Source organism: Medicago truncatula, chromosome 3 (assembly GCF_003473485.1).
Source record: "Medicago truncatula cultivar Jemalong A17 chromosome 3, MtrunA17r5.0-ANR, whole genome shotgun sequence".
NCBI lineage: Eukaryota > Viridiplantae > Streptophyta > Magnoliopsida > Fabales > Fabaceae > Medicago > Medicago truncatula.
In genome coordinates this window covers 42,342,100-42,365,681 of record NC_053044.1, presented here as the reverse complement: position 1 = coordinate 42,365,681, position 23,582 = coordinate 42,342,100, and the positions used below count along the sequence as shown (strand labels likewise).

Below are 23,582 nucleotides of genomic sequence, written 5' to 3'. Positions count from 1 at the left end.
TAAGAAAATTGACAATGAGTTCTAGCTACTACTATTAGTATATATGAAGAGCATAAACAAAATTTGTGAAAGTTAATAATGATTCATTTTGATTCTTGGACAAAGATATGAGTCTCGGGTTAATTTTAAAACACATTTAAGTTATCACTTATAAATATGTGAGTCCCTTCAAAAAACTTATTAATATATGAGGGGGTAGAGACTGATTTTTTGTGGTAATTGAGATTCATTTCATTTATCAGGTAGTGTGTATTTATCCAATTAATTTCAAAAAGTCAAATACTTTCTCGTTTCTAAATATAAGGCCATTTTAAAAGAAGAAGAAACACAAGAATTAAAGAAGTTGTTTGTTTTAATTTCGTTGACAAGTTTAATTAATGTTTTCATTTAGCATTCATTCATTTAGTAAGTATAATATAAGTAGGGGTATATTAGAAAAAACTCAAGGTTTTATTAGGCACCAAGGTATTTACGGAAGAAGTGACGTGTATTTAAAGACGAGGTAGTATTGATTGTGAATCTAATAAATGATAGACACAATCAAGTTCATTGATTTTGAACATGAATGTGCATCAAATGACGTTTATGTTGTCTTTTTTTTTTTTTTTCAAAGTAAAGAGAAAGCACGTGTAAACACCCCACGACATTTGACAAAAAACTTCTCTCGTTTATGTAGAGACTATAGACATAAGAGAAAAAATATCCTGTTGTACCTTGTCCTCTTGATTAAATGTGCATTTATCCATCTCAAGCACATTTTTCTTATTTTCTCGACACATTAAATGCACATTTGAGAAGTAAAACACCTGTACCTTGATGTCTTAATTCTTAACAAGCACCATACATACAACCAGTACAATAGAAGGACCAACAAAGTATAGTTGGACGAAATTCAAGTTCCTTGAAGGAGGAATGTCCTTGGAGAAATCGAATTACTAAGTTCAATCCAAGATAAGGGTATAGCACACAGCCACTTAGAATAAGTTGAGTATGACTCGACTCATATTCGTTGATAAATGGACGGTCTCTCTCAGCGTTGAATAATAACAAAAAACTAAAGCAGTCACTCTTTTGTCGGAGACATGCACAATGGACCAAATTCCGTGATCAATTGCCAATGTTATTTTGTGTATTTTATTTTCTTTCTTTAGAACCGGATTAGCTGTTGTAACAAAAAGTCAATGAAATGTTCATTGAAAATGCATTATAAAGAAAAGTTCTCAAATGTGCTGAGTGTCAGCTCAAGCTACAAAAGAATAAGCAAAATGCACTAGTTAGGCTTTGGACGTTGTCGTGAATATGAGATTATCCACTACTTAATAATAAATAGCCTTCAATTCCTATAGGAAGTGAATGTCAAAGTATTCAAGAAATTGCCTTTTCTTGGCCAACCCATCACATGCCAAAAAAATACTATAAAATTCGTTCTTAAAAAATGAAGCTATATAACAGAATACATGTTCCATTTCTATCTAACCTGCAGATTTGCGAGGTAGTGCTTTACTAATAAGCACAGCTTCGTTACTTGCAGCTTTCTTTGCGGCAACCTCCTCCAAGCGTTTCCATGTGGCTTCGCGCCCTGCTGTCACTTCACCTTCCTTTGATTCGTCTTGCTCAAACTTTTGTAAACATTCTTTGTACAGATCGAGATCGAGATCGTGAAAAATCTTCTGAACATTTAAAGTCAAACTATGGACAGCTTGATTCCAATGAGTTTTTGTATTTCTCTCCAATGCGGGAAAGATGATAGGAAGTATCACTTTGCAGTTTTGTTTGATTAAGTTCACGATGTGATCGTTATTCCACAAGAACAAAGCTCTTTCCGCCACCTGAAACAAAGACGATATCCGTGAAAACAAGAACAATACATTGCAACTGCAGCTCCATTGGTCACGGCGGAACTGGCAAATAGATTTTTTTTTTTTTGCACAACGTTATATCTTTCTCAAAACACAATACCATTCACTTGATGTATATAATCATCTGTAAACATCACATGAGCAATAGAGACATCATGCAAATGCAGTTACGCCAAGTCTTGCAAATTGCAGTAGACCTTCTACGACAATTCAAGATTTAGGCGCATAGGACTACCCATAAATGAAGAAAGCAACAAAAAATTCATGCAAAAGACGAAGAAAAATATCATGATAAATTGAAAGCCAGGAAGCAATTACCAGTCATGCAAACACTTCTAATCTGAAATTGGCACAATCCAATCTCTTGGCACGTGCTTTGTTCTTTACATTTAGACGTTTAAGGGATGGTAAAAACTAAGCATGGCCTACATAAAAGGCTGAAACTATCTCATCTGTTACATTGAGACATGTAACGAAAGAAAAAATGACAGAAGGTTGGAAGCTCTAAAAATTCAATAAGTTGGATCTTAGTTGCCATGTTCATAGTTTCAAGTAAAATGACATCATGCATGATAAGATTTATCTAATCAGAATCATTTCATCAAGTTGATGGATTCTAAATTTGATATAGGAAAGCAAAATCAAAGATACAGTATTCACTAGTGGATTACAACTTCATTATGTGAGTAGATCAATTAACTACGAGTACCAACATAAACATATAACATATTATAGTTGACATTGATCGTTCCTTACAGAATATACTATGTCTTTTAAATTGTAGGCAGAGTTGTGGTACAATTACTAGACGAAACTTATGGTTGCCTTCACCTCTTCAGATAAAGACATCAACATTCAAAATTCAGCCATAAAGTAATAGAGGATTCAGGTAATATGTAGTCCACCTAATTATTTATAGTCACACACGGCCATAATGAACAGAAAGTCAGCAATTTTTTTAATAAAAATTAAGAGAGTCGCATCAGATGAACATATAATCAACTTCCTCTAGGGAGAAGATAGTCATTTATTTTCATTTACTTGTACAGTATCTTTAACTAACACAAAAATTACCTTCAAGACACAAGCTTACAAGCACTAGAAAGCAGAATAAACCTTCCTAAGTTATGAAGGAACATGTAAAAGTAACTTTGTAGAGGTGATTCTAGACCTGTTTGACATATCAATAGAAATCATTTATTTGTACTAGATTGACTCGCCATAAAACGCTTTATATAGTATTATGTGAGTGTCATCAACTCTTCTCAAGGAGACTATAGCGTTTGTAGTCCTTCAATGTGAAGTTACTAGGATTCCTACAACGGGAGTTGTATGTTTTAATACAATCAAACATAACTGGTAACAGGGTGTAGAAATGTTGTAATTGGACATGCGAAAATTCGTGCAGAGGAGCGAGTGATCTAAATGAGATTCATCCCTCATACATAGGTGATATCTTTAGCCCTCTCGATAGAGTAAGACGGTAAAATGCACAACCATGCTGAAATGAGTCAATATGAGATATTGAACTCATTTACTATTTTGTGTCTTATTGGTCACCGAGGAATAAACTGTAACTTCTCGGATTGGGCTCGTAATGTATGAGCTTGTTAATCGTAAGTCAGAGATCAGTAGGGTTGCATGCATCTGTTTAAAAAGGCGAGTCTAAATATACACTGAAAGTCTTGGCTGTTTCCTGACCTGGAGTGTGTCGTCAGCTACCACAGCGAAACTGCTCCAAGGAAAGTCTATTCACAGAGACAACATACAGGCTTCCTCTTAGGACCAAAACTATAGTGATTTGTAGCACCATTTCAATTGGTTTTTTATGCAACAAATGTATTATTTCAGATCTCAGAATTGTGCACATTCGCTTTCATCAACGGTGGAAGTTTTCAGCTGTAATGGTTTTACATTTGTGATTCCCAACAATGGAAACCATAGGGTTCAAGTAGAAAAGATGAAATGAAGGAATTTTTCAAATGTGATATGCAATAGAAAAGTACATCTCAAGCTTGAAGGAAAATTTTATCACACAATTACAAGACATGCAAAGTTGTACGCGAGTGAATGTTGGGCAATAAAAAGTCAACACGAGAGTAAATTCGGTGTCACAGATATAAGAATATTATGTTGGATGGGTGGTTTTACGGGAAAAATAGAATCGGAAATACAGTTATTAGAAAGAAAATTGGGATAATATTCACAATAGAGAAGATAGAATATTGTCTATGCGGTCTGGGCACAAATGACAAAGAGCTATAGAAGCATTGATAAGGAGTGCAGATCAGATGAAGAATAACCCAATAGTTAAAGGTAAAAGAAGACAAAGAAACACTATATATATGACAACCATTAAGAGTGGTTTCAGAGGTTTAGTTGGTGTTGCATTCTTAGGCCATATCCTAAGACCATAAGCTTTTAGTTAATTGGCAAAATTGAAATTAACAGCAAAAGAGAGATGGGGGATTCCCCACCTCTATAAGCTTGCATCAAGATTCCCTCAAAAAAAAAAAGCTTGCATCAAGATTAAAAAAATTGTTTTTTATTTTTCAAACACCTTTTGCAGGCAGGGTTTGGAGTAAAAGGTGATTTCAAAATTAATCATCCTAGCATGTTTAGCAGCTTTCTGTGAAGGGAAGCGACAATTGATATAAGACATATATTCACTCGAATCTGGCTGTACTCCTTAATTAGTTATGCATATATGGTTATTCTTCATATGACATCTTATGGATTACAACAAATATCCAGGAGATGTGTTGTTGATATAATGTTAGAGCAAATCCGTAGTTCAGGAAGGATTTGTCTGATGTCTTTAATTGTAAGTATGTGTCTTAAGGCAACTCTTGTGTTAGTTCTTCGCATGTGAAAATGATGAAACTTTAAAGTATATCCTTTTATTGGCACTAACACTGCATCTCAACTATGAGGAAAACAGTCATATGGTGTAGTATTCAGTTGTTTCTGAAACCTAACTTTAAAATAATGTTTTTTTTTCCAACGAAGGAAGAGTGGTAAAAGAAAATGAGCTTCAGGAAAGCATTGAAAATTTAATACCTGAAAATGGGGGCTATTCAAACAATGAGAAACACGGCGAAACAATAGCACCATACATCGCTGGAATTCTGGAGGTTGAGTTGCTTCCAAGACTTCTTCCAACTCACCTAGGAACATAACTTCCTTTGAACTATTTGTTATCGGCCAGTACTTCAATAACCCCCTTATTATTGTATCAGCAAGCTTGCAGTCTTTCTCCACAAACTGAGTAATGCAATAAGATAACTGCTGATGATACATTGCTAAGCACTTTGGTTTGTGCAACGGAATCAATATTCGAACCAGAAACAATTTATGCTCTTCTTTCAATGGCAATGCAAAACCATTAATGATACTCCCCAGAATTTCCAAAAACTCAGCAATTCCATTATGCTTCTCAGTCTCAAAAACAAAGTTCAAAAAGATGTTATTGATTGATTTTCTGATGAAAGGTCGATGCGCCATTAACTTGCCATAGATCCGATGTAAAGACATTTTCAAATACTCCCTTTCTCTAGGATCTTCGGAGTCAAACAAATCAAGCAGCCTCAAAATAAACGATTGATCAATGAATCTCTTAGCCAACTTCGCATCCAGCTCAGGCGATGCCACAAATCTAAGAAAAAGCTCATAAACAATTTGCAAATGAGGCCAAGAAGGATCCATCGAAGGCTCCTCCTCCTCCAATTCAACGCCATCAACGAGCTTATTCTCACGCGGTTGAGGACTTAGTGTTCTGAATATATTTACAGACACCATCTTAACAACCTCTTGCATTACATTCTCAGTAAACTTAGCATTAACAGAAGACACGTAATCAACAAGCTCAACCAAAGCTTGTCTCTTAATCTCCTTTTCCTTAAGATGCTTAGTAGGGTCAGTGAAGTCAAAAACAACACTACACATCTTAAGCTTTTTTATAAACAAGCTCGGTTTTTCGGAATTCGGAACATCCCTAAATGCTGGTAAAGCTTCATAAGAATTAAAATTACCATTGGAATTCTCATTCATAGGTAATGAAGATTTGTTACCATGACTATGTAACTGTCCTTGTCCTGCATTCAAAGAAGAATTAGAAGAATTACCAGTTTTGCTACTCCCAGGTTGTGTAACAACATCACTGTTTTTTGAGGTTGCAACACCATGGCTTCTTGAATTTCCACCTTGTTCACGATTCTCAGAACCTTTTGAGGACTTTTTAGGAATTTTACCAAACACCTTTTTAAACATAGTTCATCAAACAAAACAAACACAGAAGAAGGAAAAAAAAAACACCCTTTTTTCAAATCTAGAACACAATGAACCCTGATATGAAGATGATGATTCTGGTGAAGAAAGAAGAAACCCTTTTTCTTATCTAGGTAAGGGAACAAAACCCACTTCTCTAATTTTCACCATAATGATTTTGAATTGAACTTTGAAGCATACCCAATTCGGTGAATCAAAGTTTGTTTGTAAAAATTGAAGCTTTTTGAGATCAGAAACAGTGGTGGTGGAATTGAGATCAGAGTGAAAAGTGATTTTGAATTGCGAATTCAAATTTGAGAAAGCTTAATCTTCTTTGTTGTTTGGGTTGAAAAGAGAGAGAAAGGAAAGAGAATGAAGATGAAGAATGTTCTGCACATTACCCTTTTCCTTTTTATTTTTAATAATTGCTCTTTTATTTTTATTTTTATATTTTGACTAAATCACAAATATTATTTTAAATATAAGGATAAAATAAAAGAGAGTTTACCCAATAGAAGTATGAAAAGATGATGGTCTCTTTCATTTTAGGCTAAATTGTATTTTTTGTCCTTTAATTATTTAGGTAATATTGTTTTGGTCCTTTAATTAAAATTCGATTTATTTTGGTTCATTAACTTTTCTCTGTTACACATTTTGGTATTTACTTTTAATTCAAAAATATTAGGTTTATCAAAGCGATACTATCTAAATAGTTAAGGGATCAAATATTCAATTCAGCCTTGATTTTATAAATTAGTGGATTTTTTTAAAGTTGTAAGTTTGTGATTTTGAGTTCCAAGTCTAGTTTTTTTTTTTTAAGGTTCCCATTCATGTTATGAAAATGGATCAAATTTAAAAAGATTTTGAAGAGATTTGATGTTTGTAATTCAATTTAAATTTATCTCTTTTTTTTGTGGTGATCGGGGTTTCCCGAACCGTACTTATTTTATGCATTGTTTATATCAATTGAGCTAAACTCATGAGAACCAATTTAAATTTATCTAACTAAAAGTAACTGAGTCATTGATTTTTCTAATAAATTTATAAATGGTAGCATATGATTCTGACGATAAAATTTGATTAATTAAAGTTAAAAAATTCAATTGGTGATTATAATTTATTGACGGTTTAAAAATATTTCAAAATTTTAAAAAGTGTCTTTGAAAGTTTGAATGATTTTAAAAGAGTGTCTTTGAAATGTTGAATAAGGAAATAAATGTTAATATTTTGTTGAAAAGTTGTGTATTTAATTTATTAGAAGTTTAAAAAATTTCTTTTCAATTTATTAATTAATATATCATTTTCATATCCGTGTATGTTGACTAGAAATCATATAAAAGAGAGGAAAATATGATATTTGTTAAAGAAACAAATGTAATTATTATTTTTTTAAAATTGTGTAATTAACGCTTAAAAAGTTTTCCTTCGGAAAAAAAAAATGATAAAAATATTTTTTCTTTTGATTCTTTACCAACATGACCCCAAAAAAAAATGATAAATGATATTTGAACAAACACCTTTAAACAACTTTTGTGACAACTATATTTCTTATACTCTCATTGAATTTTTATTCTCTTTCTCTCTATTGTTTTTATCCAATAAGAATAGAGGAAAAAATATTGTCACAAAAATTATTTAAAATTGGTTGTACAAATATCATTCTTAAAAAAAAAAAAAAAAGCATAGTTTCACAAATTATCATTCTTAAAATTGGTAATATAAAATCACAAATTATTGCAAAAAAAGCAAATTGGAAAATAGAGGAAAAATGGGAAGAAGCACATGCAATGCGGACATAATATACGGACTGGGTTAATAATTAAAAAAGAAAAGAAGGGGGAGAATATTATTTTCATTTTTATAATAATAAAAGAAGACATTGGAAATGTTTAGTGCACCAACATAAAGCAGACACGGTTTTGTTATCTTCGTGGTTGTTGTTTGTTGACCTGGGAAATTTGTGTTTTTAAATCTCAGGATTTAATCATTCTTCTTCGAGAAGAAGTCAAGTCAGTGCATTGTGTGGATTTTCGACCAATTCTAAATCAGTAGAAAAATGTACTCCCATCATTTCAATTCAAGTGTTTTTTTTTCCTTAAATTATTTATTTTTATCATTAATATACTTTATTTATTGTATTTTAATCATCTAACAACTTTATTAATTATAATTAATAATTAATAAATACTATGTTTTATTAAATGAAACATATTTTATTATTAAAATCAATAATCACGTATAATTTAAAATGAACATCTAATTTAAGACCATGGAGTAATTGAAATGAATTTTAGCAGACAAGTAGACAACAGTATTTGACCACCAAAAATGTCAGTTTTTTTTGTTTTGTTATGATTCTCACTTTTAAGTTAAAATTTTTGTTCTTTCAACAAGAGACAAGTCAATCAACTTGCTCATTGTTTGGCAGGGTGTCAATATCTTTTATTTACTAATAATCACCATATTTGAACTTGAGAAATTACATACACATGAAATTGGTTGTTTGATTGATTGGAGGACTTGAGTTTGATTTCTAAATGAAACACAATTCTTAATCAAACTATACTAACTTCATCACTTGAAAGAAAAAAAACACATAAAACTACTTGAAGACATAAGATTTTAATGGAAGATTCTATACTTCAATTTAATCTTATAACAAACTTTATCACTCATTCATGAATATTTATATGAGCAAAGGACAGTTTTGTTATCATAATTGAATTTAAAAAGATTTAAAATTTTGGGATGTTTACTAGAAGGGGAAAAGAATCTTTGTTGGTAAATAGTACTAATTTACATCGGTTATAATTGTCTCAAATACCTTGAGAATCTTCGTACTCGTCCTCTAACTACTCACTCATTTCCACTCTAACCTCAAACGGAAGAATCTTCCAAACTTCGGAGTTCATTCCTTGGGCAATCTATCCATTACGTACGTGAAAGGAAATTCTTACCAACCAAAGACGCGTTCAATGGTTTTGGGTACGAATAAAACATTTAAAAATAGAACTATTAATTCATTATTTAAAGTTTTTAATTTCATTTGAGCATATAGGTTTCCTTAATTATACGTAAGAATTAAGAATTCTTGAAAATTCAACTGATAGTGATTCTACTCTCCTTCATTCACGCTACTCTGGATTCAAATCAATTGTACTTAAAATAATTCCTCCCCCTCTCCTACTTTTCCTTCAACCAAATACTAGCAAACATTCTGCTTAGCTGATTATGAGATGAAAAACAGAGATATTAATTAAATAATATTTTATAATTTATTAACCAAAGTACTCATCTTTACACAGAGCTATTTATTTTTTAATATGAACCCTAGAAATATTGTCAATGGACAAGTACCTATAGAGAAACGTTACAAAGTATACTTGGCTTTGTTTTCAATATAAGATAGAATCGATGGTTCTCTTCCTAGAAAGTCTGATATCACTTCTATAGAATCCTTCGCTCCTCCTGGGGCCAATACCTGCAAAAGTTTTGTCACAAGCACACGAATAAATACAACATTTCTAACAATCTTTGATATCTGATTCAGAAAACTAGCATGTGATCATCTAGGTAATATTGATGATCTCACTATTATAATTCACTTGTATACCTTTTTAATTTGTGGACCAATGAATTTTAAGAATGAGATTACCAACATAACAATGCAACATCAGAGAATACAGATTGGATCTTTACTCTTTGTACATAAAGAGCACCCCCAAATTGGGAATGAAAATTATAAAAATTTAATTTTTGTACATTTTTCATATGAAATTCATGCTGAATTTTTCAGCTATTTTAAAACAACACATACTAATGGCTAATATATTTCTGGAGAAAAAATGAAATGTCATTGTCATTAATTACCTTGTTCCTAAATTGCATGCCACGAAGCTGGTTTGGAACACCATTGCAAAACATAGAAGCACATATATCAGCGGCAAAAACCTGAAACACAATACATCATTTATTCGTCAACTCATTGATCAGGGAAGACTGTCACAAACAACAGAAAAATTATATATGGATGATTAAAAATTAAAATATGCTTGCAATGAAAATTGATTGTCATGAAATAAGACTACTGTATCATATATAGCAATTTAATACCTCACTCCATATACGACTGTAGCAAGCTGCCTCATAACCAACAACACTAAAAGGAAAACATGAAGCAGGATTGGTTCCTTCTAATACCGGCAACCCTAACATCACCTGGGATGCAAAGAACTTCTTCATCCTTCATTGAAAGCACTGAACTTCAAATAAGAACTAATCTTAAATTCATTTACCTTGGAATGAAGATGCTTGAATAACTCACGAATATCTATGTTATCCGCAGAATGAATGATTTGATCAAAAATGCCTGATATAAAGCAGTTCTTAAGTCAGATGAAAACGAAAAAGTAACTATTCGCAGCATATAATCATTTTGGTCAACACCACGTTCTGTTTTCTACCCAAAAGCGATATAATTTCCAGCTGAATCTTAGAATCAATTGAAAAGATAAGAAGGAATTATAGAGTCGTGATGATCAAAAGTAGTGTTGATAACAACATTTTACATTTTTCAAGAAAAAATTACCATGTCAATTACTTATCTAAACTACAGCCTGAGGGTTTTACTTTTATACTAAGACACAAGTGGATATGCATACATTCATGTATACCTATACAATATACAGTAACTGGCTGAGGGTCTGTTTGGTTTATATTTTGGTAGAATTGACTTTTAAAGGATTAATATAGAAAAGATCAACTTGTTTGGGAATTTTAAGAGTGGATATAGAAGAATTTTCTTTATTTAAATTATAATTATAAATTAGTTATAAGGCAAAAATATAGGTATGTTTCATATAAATTTTATGGCTCCACACCAAGAAATTCTATCTATTGAAAAAAAGCAGCAAATCTTCACTTATCATGAAATCAGTTCTACTCATCACACAGTTAACTTTGAGAATCCAAAAATATTAAACAGGGCTGCAACGGTACAAAATAATTTTCGCCCTGCAAACTTGACATTGCATCACTAAACAAACAGTTTCTAAATCAAATACCACTTATTCATTGCTGCACTGGACCATACCATTATACAAGACTATAACCACCACTAAAACAGAAAATACAATTTATTGTGTAATAAACTACCCGCTGCAGAAAAAAAAAAAGATTCTACATAAACATTAGCATAGGTAAAAGCATAAGAACAAACTAGTTATTAAGAAGTTTGGTTGTTATAATGAAAGGAAATAAAAAAATAAAAAATAAAAACATACAGTATAGAATCTCTTGTTTTAATTTAAGTGCAGAAGAAGAATTTCTCCATCTTTTAATTGATTTGCATAGGTCATCCTTTAAGGGCTTTGTGATATCCTGCAACCCACAAACTTAACAAAGTAAAGCCTCAAATAAGCATTAAGTAGATGTTTTCAGATTGAGGTATACTCAAAAAACAAAGGCCAGATACATTGAAAAGAAAAGTGAAAGTTCAACATGTATGATTCAGAAAGATAAGGAGAAAACGTTAGAAAAAACTCACCTGATGAAATCCAGAAATCAACTTCAGAGAAAAGCTTTCATAACAGCTACAATTCCGACAAAAACAAAGGAAGTAGGAATTTGCGTTCAATAAAAAAAGTATAAATGTTTAGCCTAAATCAGAATAGTAAAGAATATGACTAAAATATTTTACCAGTTTTGTAGCAGTTGAGCAGGTATTTCCACAAAGTCAGGATCAACACGAAATCCAGAAAATCTAGCAAATGAAGCACGGTTGCAAATGTGTTGAACCTAACAGTTTATTTTTAAAAAAGACTTCAGAATATAATAAACCGTGTAACAATGAGCAAACAAAACTAAATAAACTATGCATTACAATATCTTACACTTTCTGCAGAAAGATACAACTCAATTTATATTCGTTTTCAAACTATTGATGTACGAATCTTGTTAAAATTTAAAAACTGAGGTGGAGCAAAAGCTAATCAAGACAAAAGCAACGTCCCTATTAACAAAATTATGCGGTACAAGGTGATTGGAGGAGAAAAAATTCGTGGAAATACAAGCAAACGCATCTACCAAGAAATGTTACAAATCTTGAATGTCAAAAAACTTCTTTTACACGCAGACGTAGACCGTTTACTTGAAGTGCCTTTTACTAGCAAGATCCATATACAAATACCATTGCCATGGGAAGTGCATATGAAGTAATACATGCTAGTTGATACTATTATATGATTATACTATATTTGTCATAAAAATTTGAACTGTGACCAATAATTTAAAGCACCGACCAATATAAACTAAACCTTTCATATTTCCTGCACAATACATGATATTCTTTTCCTAAAAGATCCAGTGAATTTTCAATCCCTTAATTTCTATTCTACCCTAATTATCGTGAGGAAAAATAGATGTTAACTTTCAGAAAAGGATCTCAATTATGCAAATCCTACATTTTATTCCACTTTATACCAAACTCAAATAAGGAAGTGATAAAAATTATAATGCAAATCATGAGAATGAATATACAATCCTGATCAGTAAAGCATGTGTTACAAAGCAAACATACCACATGGCCAAACTCGCGGAAAAGACTGACCACTTCAGAAAAACGCAATAATCCAGGACTAAATTCAGAATCCTTTTGACACTGAGATATTAGTAATGCAACTGGTATCTGCGTAAACGTTGAAAAGGGACAAAAATTAATAAATGGAAAGAGTCGTATATGTAAAATTTTGTAGTGTGCGAGTTATTTCTCTCTAGTTAAAGGTGCGTTGCAGGACAAATGCATGAACTTTCAAGGACATATAACACCCTTGTATATTTTGAGAGGTTGATGGTTACAGCCTCTCTCTCTTTGGTGTTCATTGCATGGTCTTTTCTGTTTTTAAGTAGGTGTCTCTATCTTATATAAACAGAAAAGATTGGACAGCTATTGCCCAATTATACCTGGATATTAGTCATCATAGTGATAAGCTATCTTATCTAGTATCTGTAAAATTCTTTCAAAAAAAAAAATTCTACTATCTATACAATGAAATTTGATTTTATTCACTTAAAAACAACCTGTCGGGCCCCACTGATTGTTAATGCACTGTTCTGGAGAGGCACAACACAACTGTGACCATATTTGCCTTCCCTGTAAAAGTCAATAAGATGAAGCATGAACCTAATTTCAACTTTCACAGCAAACAAAAATTAATGAATAAATTGCAAATAATTAAAAAGCTCAACCTTGAGAATAAATCAAGGTAGCAATAACCCAAAAGTTCACTTGAACTTAAGTCAAATACTGCAAATACACGAACATCACAATGCCAAACTTCAGCTCCTGCAATTTCCTCAAACCTTAAACCTGCCCAGAAAGTAACAAGAATTACGATGAATGTGTATTTTCAGTATTAAAACAAACTGAAAACTTAGAAAAGGAATTCTCAATAAAAAAGAATTTGGTGCAGGAATAATTAATTACGCAAGCAGTTAATCTCGCCAATAAATGCTTACTCGTGAACTACTTTATGAACACTGGAAAGTGAACTGGTTAATTATTCCTAAACTGGAAATGTTTTACCATGAATCACTTTCCGGTTCCTTTTCAATATTAACAGTATCTGATGGTCAAGACAATAAAATATAACTACAAACAAATTGTCAGATAAAATTACCAAAAAGATCTTGGACAATTTTGAAGATTCCAGATAGAACTAAACCAATTGGTAAGTATTGCTTGATCTCGCCGAAGTCCAAATCATAACTCTGTTCTTCGACCCGTTTTACATAATACAGTAGGTCTTCGATTCCAAATGGAAACTCCCCTTCCTCTTTCTTCTGATATCACAATGAATTTATAATAAGAGATTTATAAATTAAATCAAACAACAAACACCAAAAATGTGCAAACCTTCAAATCTTTCAAGACATCAAGTTCTTTTGTAGCCATGTCAGTAACACGTACGGATATGTCATTCAGAAACTCGAACACCTGGAGAAAAAAATAACAGAATAAGATATTAGATTCAGGGAAAAAGTGTAGGAAAAAACATTAAGCGGTCAACTAAATTAATCTGTTAACACTTACTTTATGGAAAAGCAACAAGACAGCATATCCATTTCTAGTTCCAATATATATTTAACAGGAAAAGGAAAAAAAAAAACAATAATTGTACTTGATTTTATAATTAGTGGTTACTGGTGATGTTTCACATCCTTCAACTTTATCGATTGCAAACAAGAATGGGCTAAACTTTCCGAAACGACATATGTGGCTTATAATGCTTTAAGTTAGAAGAAAAAAGATGAGCAAAGAGTGAGTAAAAACAAAAGTGTGCTTAGATAGGCTTGATGGCATGATACATTGTTGAGTTTACATTCTTCTTTACACAGAAAAATTTATAAGTAAAACAAAAAAAATAGAAGTTCAGATGGAATTCTCTTCTATAACTAGGCAAACCCAAAAGAGAAGCAATTCATGATACATCTAACTAAACTCCAAGTCTCTGATGGAAAAAAAAATATTATTGCATCTCTACAAAAAAATTACAAACCTTTGTCGGTGTTTTTGCCATTCTAACATCAACAGCATACTCAGCATAGCACGAATAACCAAGTAAGCGAGCATATTTATGACGCTGTTGCACCTGAATCGTGCCAATAGAATATCAACGTAAATAAACTTATATCACTTTGGCATTGAAGTGTAAACACATCCAGAACCAACACATATAAAACTAAATGAAAGATGCCCAAACGGCCCTCCATAAATAATTCAAATTTTATGCTATAAACTAACCTACAAGTAAAGCTCGTAATAAACTAATAATCGTATATACACATTCAAAACTGAAAATACATTCAAATCTAGAATATTCAAATGCCTTATAAGTTGTTTCGGTTAATGAAAATGTAGAACAAAATTAAATTCAGTCCATTTTCTTTTTCCAAAACTCTAACTACCAATTAAAACATAACTTGTATATTTATATCTCAAAAGCACGTCAGAAATATTTGATGATAAATAACTGAAATTCTTAAAGAAAATGTCATAATGAAAATTACCAGACTTTCTAAAATAGAAAGATTGGCTTCTCCGCAACGATTCCCATATGCCCGTGATACCATCCTTCTCGTAGTTCCAACCTTCATGTGATCAATAAAGAATTTTAGACTTTGTCAGTATATTTTCCTTAAATAACACTTGGACAAAAATTTATCAAGAAAAGAAGGATGCTTTTCTAAAAAGCATAATAATTGTGAATGCCTATGGAACAAGTGGTATACAAGGTACCAATATGTTATGTATCAATAATAATATCGCAAAGTAAGAACCACAGTTAACCATTTAATTTTGAGACCTACACAATAATTAAATAATAAAAGTTCATTGTGGACAATTTACAAAATCTAAAACAATTCATTCTGACAAAAATATGAAGCAGCGCTGCTTAAAAGATTTTTTTGTAATAAAAAAACACAGTGAAGGAAGTCATTCCAGCTTCCCGGTCTACATCTTCCAAGTCAAATCCCCTTGGAAAGAGACTACAACTGGACTTTGGATGCTTATAATTATTGGAGTACCAGTGGTGCAAGAACCAACTTAATCACATTCGTGATAATGTCACTAAAAATAAATATGAAACTATTAATTAATACTTCATCCACCATACCTTGCAAAATTCGAGTACAGCTGTGACATGATGGCTTCTCAAGGAGATCTTCAATTGTCCATTTTCAGATTTATCTAAACCCTGTAAAGAAGATATATATTCCTAAGTATATAACAACCAGAAAACAAAAAGGGTTAACTGAAGGAAATGCAAAAGCAGTGATTAGGCTACATAAAAAGCCATGCATGAAGGCTTCGAGTCAAACCAGGTATAAATATTCCACTTATCCATAGTAATAGTTAAATCAATCTGTATAAGGACCTGTTTGAATTGCCTCATTTGAGCTTATCTACTGGCATAAGTTTTGCAAACTGTTTGGAAGAATTTATGAAAACAGCATATGACATTGTTCATACGTTGTTTTCAACTTATTTTCATGAGTTCTTCAAGATAGCTCATACGGAAACAGTTTCACTTTATTTTATCGTTTGCTATACAAATAACTTATATGTAAGCACTTAACCTGATAAGCGATCGTGCTATAAGTTGCAAATAAGCTGTTTATCCAAACAGGGCCTAAGACATGGAGAGGAAACCAGCCTATTGTGCATTAATCATACCCTTAGGTAGTACAATCGGTTAAATAATTTCCTGACCTTAAAATCTACATTGCCTCTATTTATTTTTTCAATTACTTAAAATCCTATTCCTTTAAACTCTTCTTTCCATAGTCGCATAAGTTCATACTCTTGAGGCCTGTATTTGAGACTTTAAATTGGAATGGGAGGATGTGGTTTTTCAATCGAAAAGAGAGGAAAGGTAGTAATCTTCTGGTCAGAATTTAATATAGGGGAAAAAAATAGAATATACATTATCCGATTTGTTCAGGACATGGAATAAAGCGGAAGTGACCGGAAATGAACTTATTGGTTTACCTTTTTAGTGTGAAAGGATGAATCGGACGTAACATTGGGGGGTGGGGGGGCAGGTTATTCGATGCAGCATCCACTTCCCAAACACGTGAGTGGTATGGCTGTCCATTCCCTTCCTGTTACTTCCACTATTTTGTCCAAAGACAGATACAGTAGAGGATTCTCGTAATGCTTCCACATACCACCTCAAAATTCAAGTTCAATGAGGAAGCAATCATTCCCAGCCCGCCCTCAAGAGTTTTATGACTCAATTATGCAATTTATGGCTCGATAAATAATAGATTACAATGGATTTAGAATTAAAATAATATAAACCATAAATTTGAAGTTAATTAATAGCATACAAATAAAATTTATTAGTTGATTTGGGCCATGAGTCAAAAGTGGAAAGCAAATTTTTCAGAAACATGACTACACTTGTCAAGTGGATTGATGGAAGAAGGATATAACAAACCTTGAGAAACTCTGGAGGTAATCCAGCTAACTCTGACTCATTGAAGGGAAGAAATGCGCTAGCATCGTTAAGATTTTGGATATATATAATGCTTAACTCGTCAATCTGAGCTTTTATACGCAGCAACTCTTCTCTTTTGCTTGCACTAAGGTTCAATCCATTTCGCTCAAAATCTCTCACCTGTCACTGATTAGGAAAGAATCAACATCTGGATTGTACGGTTCTTGTGGATAACTAAATTAGCATATGATTATGATGCAACTCCATCATTTCAGCAACACACACACACACAAGCAGTAACAAATTGATTCGGTAAGTTTCCATAAAATTTCCAAAAAAAAAAAAAAAAAAAAAAAAAGACTGATGCCAAACAACTATTTACTTTTTACCAGAATTTGAACAAAGCTTTTGATTTCAGCATTCATCCAGTCCCCCCTCACTGCAAATGCTTTAACGACAAGATATATGTCTTCACGTTTGCTGATCCGCTTGCATGGAATAGCACACTATTTAGTTTCTTAATCCATCAAGTGAAAAGATGTGTGATCTTCAAAAAAACAAATAAACACCACACATTGTGTGCAGCTTAACAGCATGGGGGAGCTTATCCTCACTGTCTTCATTCTGTCAATCCAGCAAACTTAGCAACCAGTCCCATATTATCCCTAAGTTTTTAAGACATTTATGCCCCACCAGAAATGGATAAGGACAGAAATCACAAATAGTGTAAGAAACTAAATCAATGACAACGAACCTGCAAATGTTAAGATGAGCATCTATTCTTCGCTCTGCTTCTGCACTTGCTTTGCGCTCATCCTCCCGTGTAGATACCAGCTTTGGTAACAGGCAAGATTGAATCAATGGAAATTGTTGCGCTTGAAGTTCTGCTAGAGGTGATATAACATTTGCATATGTAACCTGCAGTTTTTATCAATACAAGTAACACAATCCACTTAGTGAAACGGTAGGTGAAAAAAACAACAGAGAATTAAATACAAACAGCAAGAACATGTTTCAAAAATAGAGTTTAATTTTCATACACTGTCAGTGTAAAAAGTTTTACAACTATCAGCATATCACAACCATCTATATGTAATATGTGTGACTTTAAAAGTAGTTAGGATACAAGTCAAACGTTTTTAATGATGTAATGAGTATGATTGACAGGGTAAAAATTTGTTATATTGACGGTGTATACAAATTTAATCCTTCAAAATAACTATGTAAAAATAATGACAAGGCTTCTTCTTCTTCCAAATAAAAAATTTGACCACGAATTATAGATTTCAGCATTTCAAAAATCATTTTCGCGACAAAAGTGAGCATGTTATGAAGACGAAATTCAGAAAATAAACAAGAATAATGAAATCAGTGAAGCATAAAGAAGCGAATCGATAATACCTTATCGAGTGGCACGGATGCAACCAAATTATGAACCTCATTTGACTTAGCAATGATTTGGTTAGCTAATTTAACAATCTCAGATGGAGATAGGTTAACACGAACCTTAGAACCAGCAAGATCTACAAATTTCCATATAGTAATTTCAGTAAAAACGAATTCATTTCGCAACAATTCATGCACTAACTACACGAATGCTTAGAAGTGAAAGGTGAAAGAGAATTTAAGAGCTGAAAAGAGTGAGTACCTTTCTTCTTTGCATTTTTCTCTTTCTGGTGTTTGACGGCGGCAATAACGAGGTTAACGGCGATTGCAAGAACCGCGGCGGTTCCGGTGAAGGCGATCATGCCTCTACCTTTCTTGAGTTTTTCCATTTTCTCACGCTTTCCTTCGTTTTCCGTCATTTTTTTTTTCTCTGCTCGTTCGTTTTGTCTTTACTTTCTAACCCCTGACGAGCGCGAAGAGGGTTTTTTTGTTTTGGGCGGAAAATGAAATGCGAAGATTGTGACGTAAATTTTGAATTTCCCAAAATTAAGTATGGAGACACGTTATAATGATTAATGCGTTCGTTTTTTTTAATATTTTGTACCCAAAATAATTATAAAATTGTAGCAAGAAAACTATTTATTTATCAAATTACTTTTTCTTTTTTGGTCAAGATTTATCAAATTACTTTTACTTTTGTTTTTTTTTTAAGAAGACTTTTACTTTTGTTATAATGATTATGCAAATGTTTTCGTGAAAATGTAATAAATATCTCACTATGAGTGGTTTCAAAAATAATAATTTAAAAATTCAATTAGATTTTTTTCTCATAATTTAACTATGCTTTAGATTCCTAATATACTTTTTTTTTTATAACACAGAGATTAATACAATCATATAAATGAATATAATTCATCTGAGCATTGCAGTGTCAACACTAATGTTATAGTCAATTATTTTCTTCAATTTGTGTATTTAGCAGGTGGCGGCAGAGTAAAACGGACATTCCTTCAGCTTATTTGACTATTGTGTGTTTGGGTCTTATGAAATGAGCGCAATAATAGGTTTTTCAATAATGTTGTAACCCCTATTTCCAGATTGTTAGATAAAGTGAAATATATGTCTTTAGCCTAGATGAAAGTCAAGAAGGTTGCCTTTAGGTTTGACACAAATAGCTGGTGTTCGAGCCCGTTTCAATGCTTGGGCATCACATAATAGTTTATTTGGTGGTTGTGTAATTGAAACTTTGTTCCTTCGGTAATTCTTCTGGCACATCTTGTATTAGAGAAGTTGTTTTTTATGGTTAATATATATTCTATTTTTGTTTGTTCAAAAATAACATAAATGAGTATATAAAAATTTAAAAATAATAATAAATTAACAGCTCAATTATTTGCATTTGAAAAGGACGTATTTTTTAAAAAAGTTATTTTAGTCTAAAATTTTTTTTTATGAAACACAAGTTACTATGATAAATATTGGTGATTAATGTCCCTGTGAGCTTATCTCAGTTGGTAAGGACAATGTATAATATATGTAAGGTTTAGGGTTCGAATCCCGACCACCATAAAAAAAAATATAGATGATTGATACAGAGGGTGTGTAAATGTCGAAAACTTTATAATATTAAATTTGATTTCTAAGAATAAAAAAAAAGACTAAATAATTTATTTAAAACTATGAAAATTTACAAGTCATTGCAGGTTTTCACAAGTCATATTAAATGAAAAAAATTTGTAAAATTTAGTTTGGTTCCTTCGCACAAAACTCAAATTTAAACTCTAACATAAATAATTTGCTATTTCAAAAAAAAAAATCTTAACATAAATAATTTCATGTTGGTTTTTTTGTCAATTTTTTTATATATACTTATCATAATTAAGGTATTTGACACGTTATTGACTCCACACAGTATCTTCACAAACTTTTTATATTTTTTACCAATTGTACAATTAAAGGTCAAAAGTAATATGCTCCCTAACTTTGTAGGTTAGTTGCATCTACCACCTTATTTTATAATTGAACATGTTCCGCCATAAATTAAGTTTATTCATCGTAATATTTCATTTAATGAAAACTTTCCGTTTCAATAATTATTCATGTTAACAGCTTTAATAAGAAATATAAAAAAAAATCGCATTTACTTTGTACGAGTTGTTAAGAGAAAGAGAGTCATGCTCGATATCGCAAATCAATTGCATGCTAACGTATCACGAATGACAACATTATCTATACATTTTATCTTTTGTTACAATAATTATCTAATTTAATTCGTAAAAACCGTTAAAAGTTAAGAAAATTGCTAGTTATCACGAAAGTTTCACGAGCATGTTTCTTGCTTATTTCTAATACAAATAACAATGTTAAGAAAGATTGTCAACCCTAATTCTACAACTATTGGCGCCAATGACTCTTTGTTGTTATTGGTCCACTATATTTTGTCCCATATTTAATGCAACCACAATTCAAAACAACTGATTCAGCTTCAAAACGCCTATATTTGAGGAATGCAAACAATCGTATACATTGATGTCCCAATTATCAATTCATTGAATGGCCGTTTTCCAAGAGTTGTATGCAAAGGTTCAAGAGTTGTCAGCCTACTATATATTCATTCATTCAGAGTTTCCGATGCTCCTTCATCCCTTGCTGTTGCGGATTCATGGAGCACCAACATAACATCCAAGCTATGCTTTCATATCAAATGTTAATAGGTAACTCTCCAAAGTCTGAAACTTTTTTATTCATAATTTCTACTTTTTTTTTTTTGCAATGATCCAAATAATGATTTGATTTTTTTAAATGTTTGCAGAACCGTTATATCCCAATCCAACTACTGATATGGATATTAGGATGAATGACCTTCGTTTGAAATACCGCACCTATATGGTTGAGATGGACGTTGATTATGTGGGTGGTTTGTTTATTTATTCATTGCTTATTCTCCTGATATTAAGGCTTATTTATTCTACTGATATGGTGTTGTTTTGCTTAGGGTGCAATAATGCTTCCTATGATGTTTTCGAATGATTTTGGAGACCAAATACAGCAATGTGCAGCTCTGGTGGATCCAAACAACAATCAATTCGAAGTCTTGGTGGAGAGAAACAATCAGGGGATTTATCTGACTTGGGGCTGGCACGCTATGCGTGATTTTTACAAGTTACATCTTGGTGCTTGGATTACAATTGTCTGGATGGGGAATGGAAGGTTTGATATTCGAGTAAAGAATAGGTTTGGTAGGAGGGTTCGTTACCCAACATTTACGCCACCAATGGAATTCAAGGTTGAGCCCAATGCTGTTCCGGTTGTTGTTGACTGGTTTGTTCCCCAACCTTTTTATGCATGATGAGTATAACTTTCAGCTTACCTATGAGAAGAAGCTTGGTTGCGAGGATGTTGCATCTGGTTGTTTGGTATGGTTTATTGCATTTGCGTGTTACCTTTGGGATTGCACTCTCCAGTTTTCAATGACTCCTCGTCCAAACTTCAAGATTGGTGGAGGGTGGGATCGAATGGTTAAGGCTCGGAAAATTAAGGAAGGTGCTCGTGTGGTGGTAGCGGCTCCAGCTATGGGGATGAATTTGACTCTCTTCATTACTTGGATTCGTCAGTAGCAAGGGATATTTTGGATTGTTGCGCGCATAAGGGTTGGATGGTGGTCGTTGCTTGCCGTTTGGGTTATGTTTTTTGATAGGACTATGTTTTTTGCCTTTTAGTATCTTTGAATTTTTGGGATACCGTTTAAATTTAACAAGACTATGTTTGTGACAATCATTTGTGGATATCTATTTGCATCAATGATTTGTGTTTGATTATTCTGCGCATGGTCAATTTAAAATCTTAAACAGAACTTTGAAAGGCTTATATAATTTACAACGTCATGTAATTGTTTTATTTTTTTGCTATTGAATATGGGCAAGTGATATTAAAGGATATTAAAATATACTACCATGTCTGAGTTTATAGATAATCCAATTTATACATTTTCCATATGCAATGGTATGATGATAGTCTTTTCTAAGAGCAGCTTGATTAAAAGAGCTACATGTCAATCCAGTTGACTAATTAAAAGCGCAATTTGATTTGGGTAAAAATAGGATGTAGTCTTTTTTAAGAAACAAAACAATGGGATAACGCACTAATTGAATTTCCAACAGGCACATGCAAGACAAATCATTATGCATATGAAGTTCAAAGCAAAACTACATTATTTTGATTTGGTAGATATTAATATTAAGACTTGCCAAACCAATTAAATGAATGTAATCATTCGAAAATTAAATATGTGGCATACCGATTCCTCTTAGTAAGCCTTTATTTCTCTCTAATTTCCCTTTGGTTATGATAAAATTTATAAATTCTTTCACTATTACAACAAATTTTGCAGCTTCTACTTTCGTAGAGAGCCTCAATCTCGGTGATCAAAACTGCAAACACCTATGTCAAAATGCATGATTCAAACTGATCTACTTGAACTCGAAGATCGTCTTAAAAGCCAAGCTACGACTACTTTCCATGTATTTTTTAAAATTCAGATTCTGTTACCTTTTTTTCCTTTTCTGCTTCGTAAAGTTTTGTTCCTATTTTGATTGAAATTTGTTTTGTTTTTTCGATTTAGTTTAGGGTATTGATAAAAGGGTTGAAATTTATCTGTAGTTCAAGTGATCATGTTGCATCTATTGTAGAGTGCATTTACCCTTCTATTTTGCATAATATGAATGATTCAGAGTTTTTTTAGAGATAGAGCTATTTTGACGCCTAAGAATTTGATTGTCGACGAAATTAACAATTATGTTATGTCTTTGATACCCGGTGAAGAGAGGACATATTTGAGTTGTGATTCACCTTGCCCCATTAGTATTGTTGCTAATAGGCCTGATGATGTTCACACACCTGAATTTTTGAACACAATTAATGCATCTGGTCTACCTAACCACAAGATCACATTAAAGGTATGAGTTCATGTTATGCTATTGAGGAATTTGGACATAAATGTTGACTTATGCAATGGAACGCGCTTAATAATTACAAGAATGGGAAGATATGTACTAGAAGGAAGGGTGATTTC

The 23,582-nt window shown here is 32.3% G+C and overlaps 2 protein-coding genes across 3 annotated transcripts; both read right to left on the bottom strand.

The window, feature by feature from the left end:
• Nucleotides 1-1,257: 1,257 nt before the first annotated feature.
• On the bottom strand, nt 1,258-6,533 carry LOC11446412 (serine/threonine protein phosphatase 2A 57 kDa regulatory subunit B' theta isoform). The gene is made up of 2 exons (XM_003601792.4): nt 4,920-6,533; nt 1,258-1,829 (listed from the first exon to the last, which is right to left on the bottom strand). The coding sequence occupies exons 1-2, from the start codon at nt 6,126-6,128 to the stop codon at nt 1,473-1,475; spliced, it is 1,566 nt and encodes a 521-aa protein (XP_003601840.1). The 5' UTR covers nt 6,129-6,533; the 3' UTR covers nt 1,258-1,472.
• Nucleotides 6,534-9,357: 2,824 nt separating this feature from the next.
• LOC11446411 (probable thimet oligopeptidase) lies at nt 9,358-19,027 on the bottom strand. Of its 2 annotated transcripts, none has more exons than XM_024780273.2 (20): nt 18,774-19,027; nt 18,527-18,648; nt 17,880-18,043; nt 17,515-17,605; nt 17,126-17,305; nt 15,800-15,880; nt 15,192-15,272; nt 14,681-14,773; nt 14,038-14,118; nt 13,802-13,961; nt 13,371-13,491; nt 13,203-13,275; nt 12,703-12,810; nt 11,824-11,921; nt 11,671-11,716; nt 11,408-11,504; nt 10,421-10,494; nt 10,239-10,343; nt 9,996-10,076; nt 9,358-9,606 (listed from the first exon to the last, which is right to left on the bottom strand). In XM_024780273.2, exons 1-20 carry the CDS (start codon nt 18,928-18,930, stop codon nt 9,496-9,498), a joined length of 2,124 nt encoding a protein of 707 aa, XP_024636041.1. In that variant the 5' UTR covers nt 18,931-19,027; the 3' UTR covers nt 9,358-9,495. The 2 variants fall into 2 exon arrangements, with proteins under 2 accessions (XP_024636041.1, XP_003601839.1); XM_003601791.4 differs by having other exon boundaries at nt 13,802-13,964; nt 18,774-19,026.
• Nucleotides 19,028-23,582: the final 4,555 nt, after the last annotated feature.